The sequence below is a fragment of the Aspergillus steynii genome, assembly GCF_002849105.1.
Source record: "Aspergillus steynii IBT 23096 chromosome Unknown P170scaffold_10, whole genome shotgun sequence".
NCBI lineage: Eukaryota > Fungi > Ascomycota > Eurotiomycetes > Eurotiales > Aspergillaceae > Aspergillus > Aspergillus steynii.
The window spans coordinates 242,584-260,547 of NW_020194407.1; the positions used below are offsets into that span (position 1 = coordinate 242,584).

Genomic DNA, 17,964 nt, shown 5'->3' on the forward strand with positions numbered 1-17,964 from the left:
CTTGGCACTGGCGTCATTCACAGGCTCTTTGTTCCCGGCATTGCAGCTCTTTTTATATATAGGGACTTTCCCGGAGTGAATCTTTCTGTGTTCAAGTGGTGAACGACCCACGCCACCAAGGGACTTCGCTGCCCTTCTCCTAACCCACTGACCCCTGCACTGCTATGGGGATCTTTTAGCTTTACTATCCTATCTGACTACCGAAACCATGTCCAACCCCGACACCCCGATTACCCTGGCGGAATCGCAGGGCGAAAGTGCCCTGCGCCAGGACTCCACGCAACCATCCTCCCCGGCCACTGACGCCGGCGATCGGTACACCAAGCCCCCATCGGACGAAAAGATGAACGGACCGGAAGAGACCGAGGAGATGGACAGCGGGTCGAAAGCGCTCATGACGCTTTTGAAATCGAGTGAAGTGCGTTCATACCCGGAGCCCTTGTCTCAAGCGCGGAGAGAGGGAGGCAAAGTTGCTGATGTTGGCCTCTTTCGCATGTGATTTCTAGGTGTTTGTAGCTATCATGGCAGATCGGATGAAGGAACAGCAGGAAGAAGCGAGACAAGAAGCGGCGAAGCAGCAGAAGCAGCAGACTTCGGAGACGAAGAAGAAGCCCGTTGCTTCTAAGGAACCGGCCCCGAAGCGCGAGACCCGCACGAGTGCGCGACGCAGTACAGCGAGTGAACAGGCCTCCGCCGAGAAGACAGAACCTGACGACCAAGCGGAGCAAAAGCCGAAACGAGGCCGAGGCAGGAAGCCTGTGCCTGCAAAGGGCAATGCGATCTCGAACTACTTCAAGAAAGCGGATGTGAAGGTTTCGGAGGACAACCCGACGGTCAAGGAGGCTTTGGAACATGCTGCGGATGAGTATGAGGCGAACCCTACGGCGTTGGGTGGACAGGAGCTTGTTGCCACGCAGCAGCCGGACTTGGTCACTGGGGGAAAGATGAGACAATATCAATTGGAAGGGCTGGAATGGCTCAAGTCGCTTTGGATGAATGGCTTGTGCGGAATTCTGGCGGACGAGATGGGTCTTGGTAAAACCGTCCAGGCTATCTCTTTGATTGCCTTTTTCAAGGAGAAGAAGATCTCGGGCCCCTTCTTGATAGCCGCGCCTCTAAGTACCGTGAGCAATTGGGTAGACGAATTCGCAAGATGGACTCCGGATATCAAGACCGTGTTGTACCACGGCAGCAAAGATGAGCGTGCAGAGATCCGGAGGGAGTTTATGAACCCGAAGAATCAGAGAGACATGGATTTTCCGGTGGTCTGTACCTCCTATGAAATATCCATGAATGATCGGAAGTTCCTTTCGCAATACCAATGGCGTTACATAATTGTGGTATGTATTGTGATTTGACCAGAAGGATCAGCTGCTAAAGACAACACAGGATGAGGGACATCGTCTGAAGAACATGAACTGCCGGCTTATCAAAGAGCTGCTCACCTACAATTCCGCCAACAGACTACTTATCACGGGCACGCCGCTACAGAACAATATAACCGAGCTATGGTCGCTACTGCATTTCTTGCTGCCAGAGATCTTCAATGATCTGAACAGTTTCCAAAGCTGGTTTGACTTCTCCTCAATGCTGGACAATAATGGTCAGACCGATGTCATCGAGCGTCGAAAGCGAAGCCTGGTCTCCACGATGCACTCCATCTTGAAGCCTTTCCTACTGAGACGCGTGAAAACCGATGTGGAAACCTCTCTGCCCAAGAAACGCGAATATATTCTTTACGCGCCTCTAACGGCTGAACAGAAAGATTTATACCGGGAAATTTTGAATGGGACGGGGCGTCAATACCTCGAAGATAAAGCTCGGGAGAGGCTATTCGCTCGCAATGAGAGGCTGTCGCGCTCAGGAAGCGTGAAACGAAGCGCTGATAGCAGCGGATACACCACTCCCAATAAAAGTCTCAAGTCGAGTCGTGGTTCGACGCCCGCCAGTGCCTCCGGATCTACTCGCAGAAACCGAGGGCCGCAGACTTACAAGGAACTAAGTGACCGTGAATTCAATGCGAAGCTTCGAAGGCTCGAGCAAGGCATTGAGGATGATTTGGACATTGAAGGCCCTGGCGAAAGCGAGGAAGAAGAGATCGAACGGGCGAAGACGATCAAGCTCGCAAGTAAGTCACACTCCTAGAAATCCGGCACCGCTGTGGCTCCGATCTGGCTCCTAACACCAAGTCACCCAATCCAGAGAAAGAGATCGCCCAGAAGAAGATGCAAAACCCCGTCATGCAAGCCCGTCTAGCATGTAACTCCCCACACAACTTCTACTGGCCCTGGGAAGACGGTCCCATCGACAAATCGCTCGTTACTGCCTCGGGGAAAATGCTTCTCCTCGACCGCCTGGTCCCCTGTCTTCTCAAAAAGGGCCACAAAATTCTCATCTTCTCCCAATTCAAAACCCAACTCGACCTCCTTCAGGACTGGGCCACGCAGCTCCGCTCCTGGCACTGCTGTCGCATCGACGGCGCGATCAGCCAGGCCGACCGCCAGGCCCAGATCAAAGCCTTCAACACCGATCCTCGATACAAGCTCTTTCTTCTCAGCACGCGTGCCGGCGGCCAAGGCATCAACCTGACGGCCGCAGACACGGTCATCCTATACGATTCCGACTGGAACCCGCAGCAGGATCTCCAGGCCCAGGATCGAGCCCATCGCATCGGACAGACCAAACCCGTGATCGTCTACCGGCTCGCCACAAAGGGCACCGTCGAGCAGACGCTCCTCGAGAAAGCCGACTCGAAGCGCCGTCTAGAGCGACTCGTCATCCAGAAGGGGAAGTTCAAGAACCTTCTCGACACCGGCGCCGGCATGAACCAGAACGACGTCGACGATCTCCGAAAAGCCCTCGGGGAGGATGAATACGAGCTCTTTGAAGCGGGCGCCGATCCCTCGGGCCTCCTGTCCCAGAAGGACCTGGACATTTTGACGGATCGCAGCGAGGAGGCCTATGCGCGTGCTGAGAAGGGTCTGGACCAGAGCGGACCGGCGTTCTTGGCCGTGGAGACGAAACGAGACGGAGGTGGTCTGATGGCTCAGATCGCCGGGAAATAAACGGAGTTTATTCTCTTTCTGTTGCCATTGTACCAATAGACCATCCCACCCCCTTTGCATTAATTGATATGGAAACTCCGTTCGTTGGAGGGAGTCGGTTGGTGCCGGCGTTGAGGTACTGCTATACGCATTGGACTTTTGAGCCTGCTGGAGAAGACACAAGTTGGTTCATGTTTTTCTGGGGGAAAATTATGCACTGTACATTAGATGTGATATGTAGTACAACAGGAGCATGTGGGGGTGGATCCTCTAATCAATTTAAATCATTCCAAGACAAAAAAAGAAAAGAACGAAAGAAAGAAAACATGAAAACATCCATTTAGCGCCTGATGCTCCTCGCCAAAGAAATGGCTATACACAGACTGACAAGCGTCAGAAGCAGAAACTCCCACGAAGCAAGAAATAGGGGGAAACGGGGGAAATATGCAATACAGGAACCAAGAAAGGATAGGAATTGAGAGCTCAATTCCAGGTGACGCTCTACCGAGATGCTCGCTCTTCCTCGGCCTGTCTTCGCAAGTCGGCCAGGGCCTCTTTCCGTTGCGCGAGGTGGCTCTTTAACCCTTCCACCTGCTCCCCAACGGCCTTGACATCTTCCCCGAGTCGTTCGACGTTCTGGCCCTCCTTGGACCGGCCCGTGCCTTCACGCAGCTCCCGGAGCTCGCGTTCCTTGTACTCCAGCAGCTGCAGGGCCTCCTTCTTGATGAGAACCCAGTTGGATCGACCGTCGTTCCTGGGCTGGTCGCGTCGGCCTTCCGATGCCTTTCTGGCGGAATCGAGCTTGGACTCGATCTCCGCGAGCTCGCGCCTCAAGCGGACCCGCTCCCACTCCTCGTCCTGGATCGTTTCGCTGAAATCCGTTCCCTTGGGGGTGTAGGACGTTTTGCCGCCCGCGCCCAATCGGCTCAGATACGTATCGCCAAACTTGGCTTTCCGGCCAGAGCGTGTCTCCGATTCTCCGTTCGAGCCCCATTTCTGCGACGGACGAGCATTGTCCAGTTGGTAGTCGATCTTGTTGTTTTCGAACGAGGCGCGCAAAGAAGCCGGGATGGAGCGGGGAATGCGAACGCCCTCGTGTCGGTAATTCAGGATGTGCAGGAACGCAAGGGTCGCGTCTTTATTGATTGACGAGGACGCGGAGGGGTTCACCAGGTTCCAGGCGGAGCGGATGTCGGTATCGGGGACGTCGAGGGAATCGTAGAGGGGCTGTAATGATTCGACTGAATAGTACAAGATCGTGGTTAGCTATGTGGAGGACGATCAAGAGCCTTAAGGGGGTGCTCAGATGCAAGGTAGACGGTGACGTACATGCGATTTCCCCGCGGTGGTTCTTGTTCGCGGAGTAGATCTCTTCGTACTTGGTCTTGTCGGCCGGGTTCATGTACCAGTCAAATCCATCTTTAAGGCCTGGCGTGTCATCTTCGTCTTCTATCCGTTCGAATTGCTCCTGGCTACCTAGAGCACGGGTGGCGTGGACGAGATGGGCCTTGGATTCAGGGACGAGCCAATCGGGCAGGACGGCGGGGACATTTTGAAGTTCCTATTTATTTTAATGTTAAGCCTCGATCTTTCCGGTTCAGGTATTCCAATGACCGCAAAAGAAGCTCGCAAGAAGACCGTGACTCGAAGCGCCGATGTGCCGGTTGGGGCGGAGCGGGAATCTACTCCGTGGAAGCAGTAGGGGGGTAACGTACCCCGTTGACAACGTCAAAGATCAATCGCATCGCAACGCAAAACTCCTCGAAATCCAATTCTCCATCGCCGTCGACATCTGCCAGGTCCCAGACCTTCTCTAGCTGCTCATCGCGAAGCCGACTGTTCCTGAGCACCGAGGCCGCTTGGGAGTTGTTCAAACGCGGCTGGCCATTGGCTAGCGATGCGAAGATCTCCCAGTATCGCTCGATCTCCCACTGCTCGATTTTCTTGGTCGACATACTGGAATTGAAGTGGCCGCTGCCTTTCTTGCGGGGGAATTTGGACTCGAGCCGTGAGACGCTGCGGAGGGGAAGTCGTACTGGGGGTGTTCGTGATGATGGAGGTGGCCAGTCAGGTGTGTGTTTAACCGCTTTGGGCATCCCGCAGTCCGCCCCGGCTTCGTCGGATCAACGACGGTCCGGCTATAGTATACTCTGGAGTACTTCGGACAAAGAATAGTGACTGGTAGTGCATTGATCATGAGTTGCTATGGAGTACATTCATTGGCAATTGCTGTATAGTACATGGCCCAAGCATTTACGGCTCTACGTTGGCATGGGCGGAGTGGAGGATTACCCTGTGCGTGGTCAAGTCCACCGCTAGCTAGTATCCAAGTCAGGAGGATGCGACTGCTCCTAAGCAGATCCTAATTCGTCATGCCTCCTTCTTTGAAGATTTTTCTTCCTCTTTCTTTTTCTGTATCAGCAGTTGCTCTTCCACCTGTACAATCGCTCGTTCGGCTTCCAGGGCCAGCTCGGGCGCATCCAGTATCGATGCCAATTTTTTGGCATCCTTCATACGGAGTAAAAGTGTGTCTTTGCTGTTTTCCACGTCCTCCGCCATTTGGAGAACGGGCTTTTCTCGAGGGATGTTTTCTAATGCACGCGAGACTCTCTTCGCGTACAATTGTTCAAGCGCGGGATATGAGACCGGTTTGAGCAAGTTCTTCTCGACCAGGAACTCCAAGTGTCTGGAGCCATTCAATGCTTTTTGGGCTGTCAGTACACAGAGTGGAAGTCCAGGTCCAAAGGTAAACATACCTCGCCAATGCGACCAACCTCGGTACGCAAGGTAAAAGAAAGGGACATTAGGGATCCTACGGAAACACCCAGCATTTCACCGGTTAGAAATCTCATATCCGATAGACAGTGCGATCACAGATCATCGGCACATACAAAGGAATCAACCCAATCGGGGCCGTGATAGGGGCTGCAAGGAAGCTCCACCACATTTTCTTGCGATGCAAATCTTGTCGCTCAGTTGCAATCGCCCGCAAAAGGGCCTGGAGCTTCTCCTCTTTGATCGCGTTGCCCGGGAAAAGCACGTCCACCGGCTGTGACCCATGCGACGGATCGAGTCGTCGTTGGGCACTGAGCGAAGGGATACTCTTGAGCCCCCATTCTTCAAAGGGGATACGCTGCTGGACACGATTTCCCCAGGAGACGAGGTGTTTTTTCCAACCTTTATCAGCCTCCTCCCATCGAGCCCAGGTCTGAGCGACCTTGCTTGTGACACGGTCGGTCAGGGAAACCTTCTTGGAGACTTCCTTGCTGAAAGTTCGCGAATAAATTAGAGCTCGCCGTGTCGAGATCGGGATGATGAAGAGTCGCATCGCGACGGGCGACCCTTAATTTCCCTTCCTTCTTTCGTTTTAACGTTCGGGAAGTAAGCAGGCGGAAAAAAAGCTAGGTAGGGATTGCTGGCTAGGGAGGACTATCGATCGACTAGACGAAAGAACCGATGGAAGGGAGCGTACGAAAGAAACATTCCTCCTGGTGGGTAATGAACAAAACCAGGGTTGTAGGGCGAAGCGATGGTGTAGCTCCCTGCGGTCCTCTCTCTGCCTTGATCATCAAAGGTGGATGTGGATAAACTCTTCGTGGGTCGTCCGCAACCAGAGAGACGTCATTCTGCCGCCTGCGCCCACCGCCCGTGTATTGTACGGTATTCATACGGTATTATGGTGTGACCGCCAGCCGTATCGTCGGTATGGCACTGTACGGCGTCATCGTCCGTCTCGATACCGCGCAGGCGTCGCAGGTACTTCCGAATGGGCGCCGGTTATCGCCGCCCAGCAGGTATCGAGTACATCCAGGCCCCGACTACTCCCTGGCCGTCCAGTTCAAAGCTCAAGCTTCTTCTCTACGCGCCCAGAGGACGTTGGTCGTGCCTTGCCTGAAGTTTCAATCTCGGCGTCACACCCTTCTCCCATAGTCCGAATTCAAGTCCAAAGTTCGACCCAGTTTCCACAGAAACCTTGTAACCCCCCTCCGCCTGAAAGGGAAAGGAAATGAGGCGATGCAGACTAGATCCGTCCGATCCTCCCACAACTTCCGACAGCCCGACGCAATCTCACCCCGGAACCACCTTCGAACTCTTGAGAGGCAATGGCACAGGATGTGGACCATTCGCTTCTCCAGTCTCCAGGTTCCCAACCTTCTTTAGATAATCGGCCGTCGGAGATTCCGTCGCCTGCAAAATGGACCTCGGGACCGTCCACCCTCGCTCCCAACGGGCAGTACGGCGATCGCCAGCCCTTGGAGCCCTTTCCAAATGGTACGATGGACCAGGTTTCTACCATGTCGTACATCCCCGAGGAATCGGAGATGGAAAACGGCGTCGTCTCTCCACCGCAACAGAAAAAGTCAAGGACCCTGCCCGGTATGTAAACCCACTTGGGATAAGACCCTTCCTGCACGGAGCGCTACTGATGCCGATGAGCATGCAGCCTGGATTCGGTCGGTCGAGGACCTGGAAGATGAACCAGAAGCCACGGCCACGTCGCGTCTATTACCTGCGAATCCCGATGAAGCCGTCGTTGCCCAGCACAATCATTCGCCCCATGCGACCAGAAGGCCGGATCCTCCGTACGCAGATCGCGGCAGCTTGGAGGATGGGCGCGCTATATCCCCCCGGCGTGAGTCGCGCTGGAAGAATTTCTCGAAGGAAATAGCCTATCCACGAGAACCCGGGGTGGAAGAAAAGGCCGTGACGCCGGAATGGCTGAATGAAAATCATGGCGACTACTCGCAGCCCTGGCGCGGGCAGCGCGCCTCGTGGGAATGCGAAGATACTGAGGATCCGCTGAGGAAGAAACGGCGCAGAGAAATCTGGTTCAAGCGCTTCCACAACACCCTTCTGAAGAGCCCTATCGTCCCGCTCATCTTCCGATTAACCGTATGGTGTTTCTCGCTCACTGCTCTGGCCCTTGGAGGCTCGATTCAGCATCTGTCCCAGGAATACGTTCATCCTCAAGGCCCTTCCGCTTTGATGGCCATTATCGTCGATGCGGTCGCTCTAGTCTACCTCATTTACATCACATGGGATGAGTACACTTCCAAGCCATTGGGCTTGCGTTCTCCCTCGGCGAAGGCACGACTTGTTCTCTTGGATATCTTCTTCATCGTCTTCGATTCGGCCAATCTGAGCTTGGCCTTTGAGTCCTTATCCACCATAAGTGGCGCCTGTACGGTGGGAGAGATCAACCAAGAGATCACTCCCAAGAATGACCGGATATGCGACCGGCAAATAGCCCTCGCATCGGTGCTCTTGATTGCTTTGTTGGCTTGGCTTACAACATTTGCCATCAGCGTCCTCAGGTAGGATCTGAACCCATCTTTTCCGTCACTCGCGATGCTAACCATTCCCTCCCAAATCAGACTTGTAGAGCGCGCGGCTAACTAGATGTCGTTTGGTTTGCTATGTTGACCTATATCACCGGGCTTGATTCACTTCTAATCTTCTAGTTTTTTTGTTTCTTTTTTATTTATTCTTCTTTCTCTTCACTACCCTTTTCCTACGTACATGACTTATCTTCCATTCGATTTCCTTTGATTTTGCTTTTTTCTGTGATACCTACTACTTTTTCCTCTTCGTCTTCATCTTCTTTTCCTTCCTTTCTTTTCCTTTTCTCTTTCCTATACTCACTGTTTTCTTTTCCTTTCTTTACTTGTCGGGTGGTGCTAGGATCTTTGATGATGTTTTGAATACCATGCTATGGCCTTGCGATCTGAGAACTATGTACAACTATGTTGAATGTCGAAATACACGTGTGGAATGACCGGAGAACGTAGTAGTCTACGCATGCATCACCGGGCCATCTGGTCCATATAACGGATCCCCGTGAAACCAATCCAGCTTTTCGATCGAACGAGCCTTGCCTTCCTCGCCCGGCTGTCCGTAGCACATGTCCCATTCCTTCCCCGGGGGGTAGGCTCCAACCATCTGGAAACCCTCTCCGCTCCCAATGTCCTCGAGCAGTCGGTGGCCCACGCCGGCGGGGACAATGATCAAATCCCCCTTCTCGACGATCGGCTCGAATCGATCCGGATTCTTTTCGCCGCCAAAACAAAGGCGGGCGCGACCGGCAACGACGCCCAAAACCTCGTGGGTGGTGCTGTGATAGTGGGTTTGCCGGTACATGCTATAGACCCACTGTGGCATGACCTCGCCAACCTCCTCCAAACGAGCGGCCAGGTCCCTTGATGATGCATTGAAGGCTTGGTGGTAGATCATGAGCGGTTTAGACTGGATGGAAGTGTTAGGGATAGAGTCCCATTGAGGGATCTGCCGCGACGTGACGTGCACATCGGTCTGAGATCTGAAGGACATGACGGGACTTGTCTGTGTAAGGGAGCAATGCGCAGTTAAATCCGAACGGAAGGGGGAAAGAGAGCTTGAAGCTGGTCGGTCTTGAGCATCGCAGCATCGCAGCATCTCACGGTGACGTCATTGTTCAGATGAACGCGGAGACTCCAGGCAATACATCTTCCATAGTTGGAGAGATCCGGGGAGCCGGTTTCGATCTCTGGAATTTCCCTGGAGCATGGTCCTGCAAGGCTTATCATGACGGGCCCACAATCCACCTGTTACATGTACAGTTGACAGTCATTCGAATACTTTAAGGAGTGTGCACCTTGCGAGGGCAGACAGTCGACGCGTTGCTGCTTGCGGACACACCACTGCTACCCACGCTGCCCTGTCGTCACTCAACCACGATAGAAGTGAAAGAGCAAGAGCCTGTTCCTCTCAGTCGGAGGGGCATTCCAACCTCCGGAGTAGAGTTAAAAAGACTTATCTCACTTCTTACTCTGACTTACTCAGAAGGACAGAGATCAGGCTGTCGCGCCGGCTGACCGCCTGCCGCAACGGGCGGCTCATTATCCCCCACGGCGACCGCCCAACGCCACGCCTTTTCGCTCCCTCCAACGCTCCCTCGCTCGCTCGCTCTCGCTCTGACGTCCTCTGATCCCTCCGTTGTAGGCGCATTCCGTCTCCTTGTCTGTCTCTTCTGTCGTCCCTGTGGCTAGTGTTCAAGCGCGCGACTGTCTCCCTACCTTGGCAACGATCCTAAGGTAGCCTTGACAATCATCGCCGCCGCTGCCTTAACCGCCCACCGCCGAACCTCCAAGGCAGTTGTCTCAGCAAGCTCTATTATGTACGTTGGATTCGATCTACTTTGAACCCTGGTGCCTGCTTTCCTTTGTCTCTCGATACTCCCTTTCCTGCAATAGCCAGGTTCGCCCTCACGCCGTGGTCATCCCCCTCGGCGGTCACAACTCATCTTCGGCGCTAACCTTATATCACTTAACAGTCGTGTTCTCATCTCCGGTATACGCGCCCACCAGAAGCAATATGCCTCCTCTTGTTCCGCAGACACCCCAAAAGGACGATCTTGATCAAACGTGGGTTTTTCCGGCCCCAGTCATGCCGTGACTCGAGGTGATCGAGGCGCGGTCCCGTCTTAGAATTCGTGCTAACCTCGCGTAGATGGACGTTCTTGGAAAGGGGCATCGACAGCGTCATGCTGAAGTTGGAGGACGGGGTGGATATGAAGACTGTAAGTGTTGCGGCCTCCGTCGTTTGGTTGAATGTCAAATTCCCGAAAGTACGACGATCATGCTAACGTTGCCGGTCTCTCTGCTTAGTACATGGCTTTATATACGTGCGTTCATCTTTTTTCTTTTTCCCAATCATTCGCCCTAGCTCTCTTTCGTTGGCTGATCGGATAACAGCGCAGTCCATAACTTTTGCACGTCGCAAAAGGCAGTCGGAGGTAACCCCAATCTAAACGCACACCGTGGTGGTACGAACGTTCCCCTTCACTCTCTTAACGCCCGCGTGGCCCGGGCTAACTCGATCGACAGCACACCTACTAGGTGAGGAGCTATACAAGCTGCTAGGGGAATACCTTTCGCGCCACCTCGATGCGGTTCATAATGAATCCAAAGGCCATACCGAAGAAGCACTGCTTGCCTTCTACATTCGCGAATGGTCTCGTTATACGACTGCGGCCAAGTACATAAACCATCTCTTCAAATACCTCAATCGTCACTGGGTAAAACGGGAAATCGACGAAGGCAAGAAGAATGTGTACGACGTGTATACTCTACACTTGGTCAAGTGGAAAGATGATTTCTTCCTCAAGATTCATGACAAGGTCATGGAAGCGGTCTTGAACCTTGTCGAGAAGCAGCGGAATGGCGAGACGATCGAGCAATCGCAGATCAAGAGTATCGTGGATTCATTCGTTTCGTTGGGTCTCGACGAAAGTGACAGCACCAAGTCTACTCTGGAAGTCTACCGGTTTTACTTCGAACGGCCATTCATCGCTGCCACTCGGAGTTACTACGAAAACGAGTCTCGGCAATTCGTGGCAGAGAACAGTGTGGTTGAGTACATGAAGAAGGCAGATGCCCGTCTCGACGAAGAGAAAGCCCGTGTTGGCTTGTATCTGCACCCGGATATCTCTAAGCATCTCACGGATACCTGCTTGGATGTTCTCGTCACTGCTCACTCCGAGCTTCTCCGGGACGAGTTCCAAGTTCTTTTGGATAATGAACGCCAGGACGACCTGGCCCGTATGTACCGACTCTTGTCGCGCATCAAAGACGGTCTGGACCCTCTGCGAACGAAATTCGAGACACATGTTAGGAAAGCTGGTCATGCTGCGGTCGAGAAGGTTGCTGCAGAAGGCGAGGCGTTTGAGCCTAAGATGTATGTGGATGCGTTGTTGCAAGTTCACACCCGGTACCAAAGCCTGGTGAACGAGGCCTTCAATGGCGAGTCCGAGTTTGTCCGATCTTTAGACAATGCCTGCCGAGAGTTTGTCAACCGCAATCAGATCTGCGCTTCCAGTTCGACGAAATCGCCGGAACTGCTGGCCAAGTACACCGACTCGTTGCTCAAGAAGGGGTCGAAGGCTGCCGAAGAATCCGAGGTCGAGGAGATGCTGGTTCAGATCATGACCGTCTTCAAGTACATTGAGGATAAGGATGTTTTCCAGAAATTCTATTCCAAAATGCTGGCCAAGCGATTGGTCCATGTCAGCTCGGTGTCGGACGACGCGGAAACCAGTATGATCAGCAAACTCAAGGAAGCCTGTGGTTTTGAATACACGAATAAGCTGCAGCGAATGTTCCAGGACATCCAGATCTCGAAGGACCTCAACGCCAGCTATAAGGACTGGCAAGAGAGGGCCCTAGACGACGACGATCGAAAGAGACTGGTAGACACCCATTTCCAGATTCTGGGAACTGGATTCTGGCCCCTTCAGGCTCCCTCGACGGACTTCCTGGCACCGCCAGAAATTGTCAAGACTGCCGAACGCTTCCAGAGCTTCTATTTCGACAAGCACAACGGTCGCAAGCTGACCTGGCTTTGGCAATTGTGCAAGGGCGAAATCAAGACGAATTACATCAAGAACACCAAGGTCCCTTACACTTTCCAGGTGTCGACCTTCCAAATGGGTATCTTGTTGCTGTTCAATGAAAACGACACTCTGGAATACTCCGACATCCAAAAGGCCACGTCGCTTGCCCCGGAAATTCTTGAGCCAAACCTGGGTATCCTTCTCAAAGCCAAGGTTCTTATCATCGGCCCTGAGGGCTCCAAGCCGGGTCCTGGCACGACATTCACCTTGAACTATAACTTCAAGCACAAGAAAATCAAGGTCAATCTAAACATTCAAATCAAATCCGAACAGAAGGTCGAGTCGGACGACACGCACAAGACGATAGAGGAGGACCGTAAGCTGCTGCTCCAGGTACGTTTGAGCTCCCTTTTCCACATCCCCCAAATCCCATCCATCTAACCGATTCCGTCACAGTCTGCTATCGTTCGCATTATGAAGTCGCGGAAGAAGATGCGACACGTCGTGCTCGTCCAGGAGGTAATTCAGCAGGTGAAATCCCGCTTTCCTCCCAAGATTCCCGACATCAAAAAGAACATTGAGGCCCTCATGGAGAAGGATTATATAGAGCGTTTGGATGGTGATGAAATCGCGTACATTGCATAATCCTCCCCTTTCCCCCAACTTCCCCATTTCTTCCTATACACTATTCCATTCCTTCCAGCCTTTGGTCTCTCACATCACTTGTGTTAGCGTCGGTTTTCATGGTTTTTTTTTTCATCATCCTCATACTTCTTAAATTTTTCCCCGTCCCCATTATCAAGTTGGTCTTACGGTTCTCTCCTGCAATAAAACCAGCACCTTTCTATAGGAGAACATAGCTTTCTTCGTATCACTTTCTTATTCTTTTGCCCCTCTTTTCTTGCCTCATACCTTAGCGCTGATGAGGAGAAATGATAACCCAAATCTATCGACCAAAAATGACCACGTTTGCTCTGCATTTCTTTTCCAATTTATCTGCTTGCGCTTCCCTGGGTTCTACTCCGTTCACTTTCTATTTCATCTTACGAATAAAGATCCGATCCCATTTTAGTATAGATGATGTCAAGAAAAAATGCCGACTGGTCTTCAGAGAAGCAAGATTGATTGGATTATCAATTATTCGTTCTGGTTCTGGTTCTGGTTCTGTTTATGCGATCGTCGTAATGCGAAACATGCTAAGTATGCCACAAGTTGTTGCCCCTTTGCCCTTTGCGAGGGGGTTCCCCAATGCCAGCGTATATATCCGTTTGTGTAGATCGACAATGTGATGTGCAGTTTACATAATATAAAAAAAGGTATTCAAAGACAAGAGAAGAAAGACGATGGCGAAAGAAGATGGAAAGAAAAATAGAAATGAAAAGAAGAGAAATGTGTACAAGCTCGGTCCTCCCTCGGGGTATCAAAGCCCCTCTGGAAAACAGAAGGGCGTAACAAAGAGACGGACAAGGAGAGCTGATCACAAATGCACCATCACCATCGTTATGGGAATTTGGGATGCAGATTAGAATTAATTGTTAGATGCGTCTTTTCATCAAGGCAGCCATCACGTCGTGTTCAGTACAGCTGGAGGAAAAGGAAATAAGCAGTCGTTTCATGTGCTTGGGTGTAGAATTATGGGAATCCGATCCCCCTTTTTTTGCCATCGTTTCTTATTTGCCGGCAGATGTGCTAGATGTCTCCAAAGGCGGTTCTTCGGTGACAGCTCGCTGCTGGGGGAGCGAATCGCCAGTTTTGGTTTGATCCTCTGATGCGTCCTTGGCGGCATCGGCACTTTTCTCGACAATTGGGGGTGATTTCGGCTCTTCAGGAATCTGAGTTGTTGTGAGATCGTTGGCTTTGGGCTCGGGTTGGGTTGTGGACTCGCTAGCCTGCAGATCGGCAGGGTCTGGAGTATCGTCGCCGAGGATGGAGGCCTCTCTTGACAACGGAGATCTCGGGTAGACGTTTTCATCGTTGTTTTCGCTACTTCCGTCATCCTTCTTCTGCGAGGAGGATCCAAACTCCCCGCTCTCTCGTCTGAGAAGAATGTTGCTCCATCTCTTTCTTCGGCTGCCGCTGCGGGACAGGGAGTGTGAATCCTCACTGCGTTGCGCTTGCATCGACTGCCGTCTTCCTCGTTCCGCGTCATTGGTCTCCGCTGCGCTCGCCAATGTTGTCGTTGATGGGGACTTGATCGAGGATGGAGAAGACGGAGAGGAGGGAGGCGGTTTTTTCTCCTGCCACTCTTTCCGCTTCTCGCTGGCCCACGTTGTCCACGAGTTGAGATATGCGCCTGCGCGCTGACCCACGGCACCAACAGACGTCTGGGCCGGCGGGGCATCCGCGGGGGGCGCTTTGCGGCCGGCGAACCAGGACGAGCCACTCGTAGAAGTAACAGATGCTGTATCGGAAGGTGAAAATGGCGGCGAGGAGCCTTTGTCGATTGAGGACCGCTGCGACTGGGGTGTCTTCTCCTCGGTCTTTTTCCGCTGTGCTTCCCGCATTGACTCAATGTCATTCCAAAAGCTGTTGAACGCGGCGCTCACTTTCTTCTGGCCCGCGCCCAGGTGCCTATTGAAAGCCTCACGGCCTTCTCGCACTCGCTCATCCAGGTGAAGATCGGCGACTTGTTGCGATAGCCGACGCTGGACGTCGTCGATCGTCAGGCCTCCTGCACACGGGTGACGGGGCTCAACGATCGAGAACAAAAGCGCGTCAGAGGTCAAACGATTAAATAGACCATAATTCGGTGTGTTTTGCCACAGTGTCAGGAACTCAGAGTTGAATTCCAGGGCCGGATCGCCCTCGATGTTGAATGCATCGAGTTGGGCCTTGCTCTTGCGGCCCGGATCTCCGGCGTTAAACGAATTCAGGTCCTCGTGGTATTTCATGCAAGCAAGCAACGCAAGTAGATACTCCTCAAACTGCAGTCGGATGAATTCCTCGGATCCCATGTACCCGTGAGTCTTTGGCTGCTGCGGGTGTGCTTCATCCCACGTGTCGTTGATGATCGAAGTGAGAAGGTCAATCCACCGCCTATCAGCAACCGAGAGAGTCAATGCCGTCCGAAGAGCAGGGTTTGAGATATTGATGGTATCTTCGTCAAGCTATAACAGAGTCAGTTATACACAAGGCGGAAAATGCAGCTGTGCTCCCTTCTTACGTTGATTAAAATATCACTATAGCGATCTTTCTGTTGAAGAAGGAGCGAATTCGTAGAACCAACGACGTATGATTTTGTTCCATCGTCTGCTAGCAGATCCAGCTGCTGTAGTGGTGTATAAGGTCCAAACATGCTGCCCTGGGAAGAAGTCAGAAGAGTACGATTTCTTTTTGAAGATCTTGATCCTAACCTTTCCAAAAATCTGCAATGGCAAACCCATGTATGCAAGCACTGCAACAATTAGCACATGTGTCGTCACTTCACTATAGCTAAGGACATACAAGAGTTCCTGTCACTTGTCTTCAGAGAAGTCGGTTTTTCGACAGTTTGCGCATACGTATCGGCAGCCGGGTCGGCGCAATCTTCCAAGCGATTCATGAGGCCCGGTATCAAAGAGATCAGTGAGAACTGGATCATGCAGAGACGTTCGCATCTTGAGCCAAAGAAAAGCATCTGTAAGGGGTCAGATCATATGTAAAGAACTGTATGCGCGTATGAGAGATCCGTACCTTCGGCTGCAAGAGTAGAGCCTTGAAGAGAACCAGAGTTTGGTATTTGAACTCGTGGATCATTTCTCGCAGCGATAATCCTTGGACGGGTTAGCATAACGAGCCCCGCGATCATGAAGCGTTTTCTTCCTTACCAAAAGTCTGATCCTTCGACGCTTCATTTGTCTTCACGCTGATTACCAAGCTCTCCCGGAATTTCTACAGAATTCCCTCCGTCAGCGCCCGCCCGAATCATCGGCCATCATTGAGAACACACCTTCAAGATGTCAATATCCGAAAAGTCCCTGCGGTCACGCGAGTCGTTAGCCCAAATGCGCCCCGGCACTGCACTGCGGACAGACAACATACCGCTGCGCGAACCACGCCGATGTCACCATTGACAATTTCTCCCTCAGCTGACCCAAGCTCTGAGGGGTATCCGTTATCACCACCACTGCCTTCTGCACGGTAGATCGGGTCACATCTGGCGGGCGATAGGTAAGGATGTTCGAGTCGATCTGCCTCGAGCAGGCAATGCCAAATAGGGATGTCGCCGGTTCTGTGGCGGTCTCCTTGCGGCGGAGGGTGAAATACGAGAACTCCTCGGTCGACCTGAGAAATCAAGATCGCGTCAATAACTCCGGGCGTGTTTTTCAAAGGTTTCTGAAGATACGGAGAGAGGTCGAATCGTACATATGAGCTCCGTCCGATAGCGCCATGAATGGCAAGAGGGACCAGTCGTTCTCCGCCGCAGGATCGGTTCCATCTTCTCCAAAGCATCGTTCGATTTCCGGGCCCCTAAGTGTGAACAAAAACACAATATACGTTAGTCGATCTGGCCGTGCGACTGGAGGACAGACCATCCCATGGCCGAGTGGGTTTTGGGGTGGGCAGAGGGGGGGGGGGGGGGGGGGCTTTTTTTCCCTTGAAGAACAAGGTCGCAAGGAACGTAGTCAATTAAGCAGGGGGGCGGTTAAAGAATGTCAAACGTGCTCATTCTTCCCATGCAGCCTCCGCAAGACAGACTTTTTTTTGTCTTTGAAATGACTTACCTCGCATGGTGAAAATCTATTACCAAGACAATGGGCTCCTGGCCACTTGGAGGGCGAGACATGATGTAGATTCCGTCCGCGATATAGATGAGACTCGAAGAAAATGACACGTCCAAGGACCAAAGCCTTCCAAGAGAAATGGGGCACCCTGCCAGACCCAAAAGAAAAAGAAAATAAGAGCACGAGGAAGGCCGGCGTGAGCTCACGTGCGACCAGCTAGACAGACGGCCGTTGACCCCGGAGTCGAGAGGATGGTTCCATCGCCTTGAAACCAGGGGAAATGAGGTGCAGCAGATCGGTGCCTCGGCGGGCGGTGACAAAGTCGGAGATTGATTGACGCAGGTCGTCGCCCCGCAGCCAATAATGGGGCCGATGATGTCGTAGGGACGATCAGGGCTGAAGGATTCCGATTCTCCCAGGGATGGGCTTCGATGGGACGGCGGTGGTGGCAGAACTACGCCGTCATGGCGGGGGAGCGAAATTAGATTAACTTGTGCAGATTCCCAATGATCCATTTATTAGATAACAGTTTATCTATCACTTTCATTCAATCGAGAGGCTAACAACACCAGAAAATCCACGGGTTCATCAGTCATGAACCAGCCAAAATAATATGTATGAGAAAAAAGAACCAGAAGAGAAAAAGAAAAAGAAAAAGAAACATTTGGTCGTGGTACAAAACGCAGTTCGTCCCCCAAGAGTCCCCACTCTAGCGAGGAATAGATGGCCAGAAGAGTCCCCTCCCCAACTGCAAGCGCATTTACGCCTCAGAACGGAGGGCAGGGGGAACACGATGAAAGTAAGAGAGAATCAGGGGTGGCGGAGACAATCTGGGACTGCATTCGTAGGG

The 17,964-nt window shown here is 52.4% G+C and overlaps 8 protein-coding genes across 8 annotated transcripts; 4 read left to right on the top strand and 4 right to left on the bottom strand.

Annotated features, from left to right (window-relative positions):
- Positions 1-8: 8 nt before the first annotated feature.
- Positions 9-3,384, top strand: P170DRAFT_441015 (putative SNF2 family helicase/ATPase PasG). The gene is made up of 4 exons (XM_024850211.1): positions 9-418; positions 507-1,340; positions 1,390-2,128; positions 2,203-3,384. The coding sequence occupies exons 1-4, from the start codon at positions 209-211 to the stop codon at positions 3,063-3,065; spliced, it is 2,646 nt and encodes an 881-aa protein (XP_024698855.1). The 5' UTR covers positions 9-208; the 3' UTR covers positions 3,066-3,384.
- On the bottom strand, positions 3,248-5,080 carry end3 (cytoskeletal adaptor protein SagA). Its single transcript, XM_024850212.1, has 3 exons — positions 4,760-5,080; positions 4,374-4,605; positions 3,248-4,285 (listed from the first exon to the last, which is right to left on the bottom strand). The coding sequence occupies exons 1-3, from the start codon at positions 4,997-4,999 to the stop codon at positions 3,546-3,548; spliced, it is 1,212 nt and encodes a 403-aa protein (XP_024698856.1). The 5' UTR covers positions 5,000-5,080; the 3' UTR covers positions 3,248-3,545.
- A 155-nt stretch (positions 5,081-5,235) lies between these two features.
- P170DRAFT_459227 (mitochondrial K+-H+ exchange-related family protein) lies at positions 5,236-6,617 on the bottom strand. The gene is made up of 3 exons (XM_024851850.1): positions 5,936-6,617; positions 5,801-5,856; positions 5,236-5,746 (listed from the first exon to the last, which is right to left on the bottom strand). Exons 1-3 carry the CDS (start codon positions 6,370-6,372, stop codon positions 5,415-5,417), a joined length of 825 nt encoding a protein of 274 aa, XP_024698857.1. The 5' UTR covers positions 6,373-6,617; the 3' UTR covers positions 5,236-5,414.
- Positions 6,618-6,897: 280 nt separating this feature from the next.
- On the top strand, positions 6,898-8,833 carry P170DRAFT_441019 (phospholipase D regulator). Its single transcript, XM_024850213.1, has 3 exons — positions 6,898-7,421; positions 7,489-8,359; positions 8,420-8,833. Exons 1-3 carry the CDS (start codon positions 7,148-7,150, stop codon positions 8,442-8,444), a joined length of 1,170 nt encoding a protein of 389 aa, XP_024698858.1. The 5' UTR covers positions 6,898-7,147; the 3' UTR covers positions 8,445-8,833.
- Positions 8,745-9,814, bottom strand: P170DRAFT_441020 (cupin domain-containing protein). Its single transcript, XM_024850214.1, has one exon. It carries the CDS (start codon positions 9,369-9,371, stop codon positions 8,838-8,840), a length of 534 nt encoding a protein of 177 aa, XP_024698859.1. The 5' UTR covers positions 9,372-9,814; the 3' UTR covers positions 8,745-8,837.
- Positions 9,815-9,925: 111 nt separating this feature from the next.
- Positions 9,926-13,515, top strand: culA (cullin culA). Its single transcript, XM_024852554.1, has 7 exons — positions 9,926-10,197; positions 10,354-10,444; positions 10,530-10,599; positions 10,688-10,704; positions 10,775-10,845; positions 10,907-12,804; positions 12,868-13,515. Exons 2-7 carry the CDS (start codon positions 10,395-10,397, stop codon positions 13,054-13,056), a joined length of 2,295 nt encoding a protein of 764 aa, XP_024698860.1. The 5' UTR covers positions 9,926-10,197; positions 10,354-10,394; the 3' UTR covers positions 13,057-13,515.
- On the top strand, positions 13,201-13,891 carry P170DRAFT_56090 (uncharacterized protein). Its single transcript, XM_024855273.1, has one exon. The coding sequence runs from the start codon at positions 13,344-13,346 to the stop codon at positions 13,698-13,700; it is 357 nt and encodes a 118-aa protein (XP_024698861.1). The 5' UTR covers positions 13,201-13,343; the 3' UTR covers positions 13,701-13,891.
- A 190-nt stretch (positions 13,892-14,081) lies between these two features.
- Positions 14,082-17,176, bottom strand: P170DRAFT_368604 (putative Avl9 protein; the record flags this gene model as incomplete). Its single annotated transcript, XM_024844871.1, has 10 exons — positions 14,082-15,518; positions 15,575-15,712; positions 15,765-15,805; positions 15,856-16,027; positions 16,084-16,163; positions 16,218-16,281; positions 16,340-16,367; positions 16,432-16,674; positions 16,756-16,860; positions 17,115-17,176. The coding sequence occupies 10 exons, from the start codon at positions 17,174-17,176 to the stop codon at positions 14,082-14,084; spliced, it is 2,370 nt and encodes a 789-aa protein (XP_024698862.1).
- Between the last annotated feature and the right edge of the window lie 788 nt (positions 17,177-17,964).

Coding starts and splice junctions, on each gene's coding strand:
- P170DRAFT_441015 (XM_024850211.1), top strand. CDS start 209: ATGTCCAACCCCGACACCCCGATTACCCTGGCGGAATCGCAGGGCGAA. Junction 1,341..1,389: donor AATGGCGTTACATAATTGTG/GTATGTATTGTG, acceptor AAGACAACACAG/GATGAGGGACATCGTCTGAA. Junction 2,129..2,202: donor GAAGACGATCAAGCTCGCAA/GTAAGTCACACT, acceptor CACCCAATCCAG/AGAAAGAGATCGCCCAGAAG.
- end3 (XM_024850212.1), bottom strand. CDS start 4,999: ATGTCGACCAAGAAAATCGAGCAGTGGGAGATCGAGCGATACTGGGAG. Junction 4,606..4,759: donor TCTTTGACGTTGTCAACGGG/GTACGTTACCCC, acceptor TAAAATAAATAG/GAACTTCAAAATGTCCCCGC. Junction 4,286..4,373: donor CCACCGCGGGGAAATCGCAT/GTACGTCACCGT, acceptor TGTACTATTCAG/TCGAATCATTACAGCCCCTC.
- P170DRAFT_459227 (XM_024851850.1), bottom strand. CDS start 6,372: ATGCGACTCTTCATCATCCCGATCTCGACACGGCGAGCTCTAATTTAT. Junction 5,857..5,935: donor CCGATTGGGTTGATTCCTTT/GTATGTGCCGAT, acceptor GTGTTTCCGTAG/GATCCCTAATGTCCCTTTCT. Junction 5,747..5,800: donor AGGTTGGTCGCATTGGCGAG/GTATGTTTACCT, acceptor CAGCCCAAAAAG/CATTGAATGGCTCCAGACAC.
- P170DRAFT_441019 (XM_024850213.1), top strand. CDS start 7,148: ATGGCACAGGATGTGGACCATTCGCTTCTCCAGTCTCCAGGTTCCCAA. Junction 7,422..7,488: donor AAAGTCAAGGACCCTGCCCG/GTATGTAAACCC, acceptor ATGAGCATGCAG/CCTGGATTCGGTCGGTCGAG. Junction 8,360..8,419: donor TTTGCCATCAGCGTCCTCAG/GTAGGATCTGAA, acceptor CTCCCAAATCAG/ACTTGTAGAGCGCGCGGCTA.
- P170DRAFT_441020 (XM_024850214.1), bottom strand. CDS start 9,371: ATGTCCTTCAGATCTCAGACCGATGTGCACGTCACGTCGCGGCAGATC.
- culA (XM_024852554.1), top strand. CDS start 10,395: ATGCCTCCTCTTGTTCCGCAGACACCCCAAAAGGACGATCTTGATCAA. Junction 10,445..10,529: donor AAGGACGATCTTGATCAAAC/GTGGGTTTTTCC, acceptor AACCTCGCGTAG/ATGGACGTTCTTGGAAAGGG. Junction 10,846..10,906: donor TCTAAACGCACACCGTGGTG/GTACGAACGTTC, acceptor CTCGATCGACAG/CACACCTACTAGGTGAGGAG.
- P170DRAFT_56090 (XM_024855273.1), top strand. CDS start 13,344: ATGATAACCCAAATCTATCGACCAAAAATGACCACGTTTGCTCTGCAT.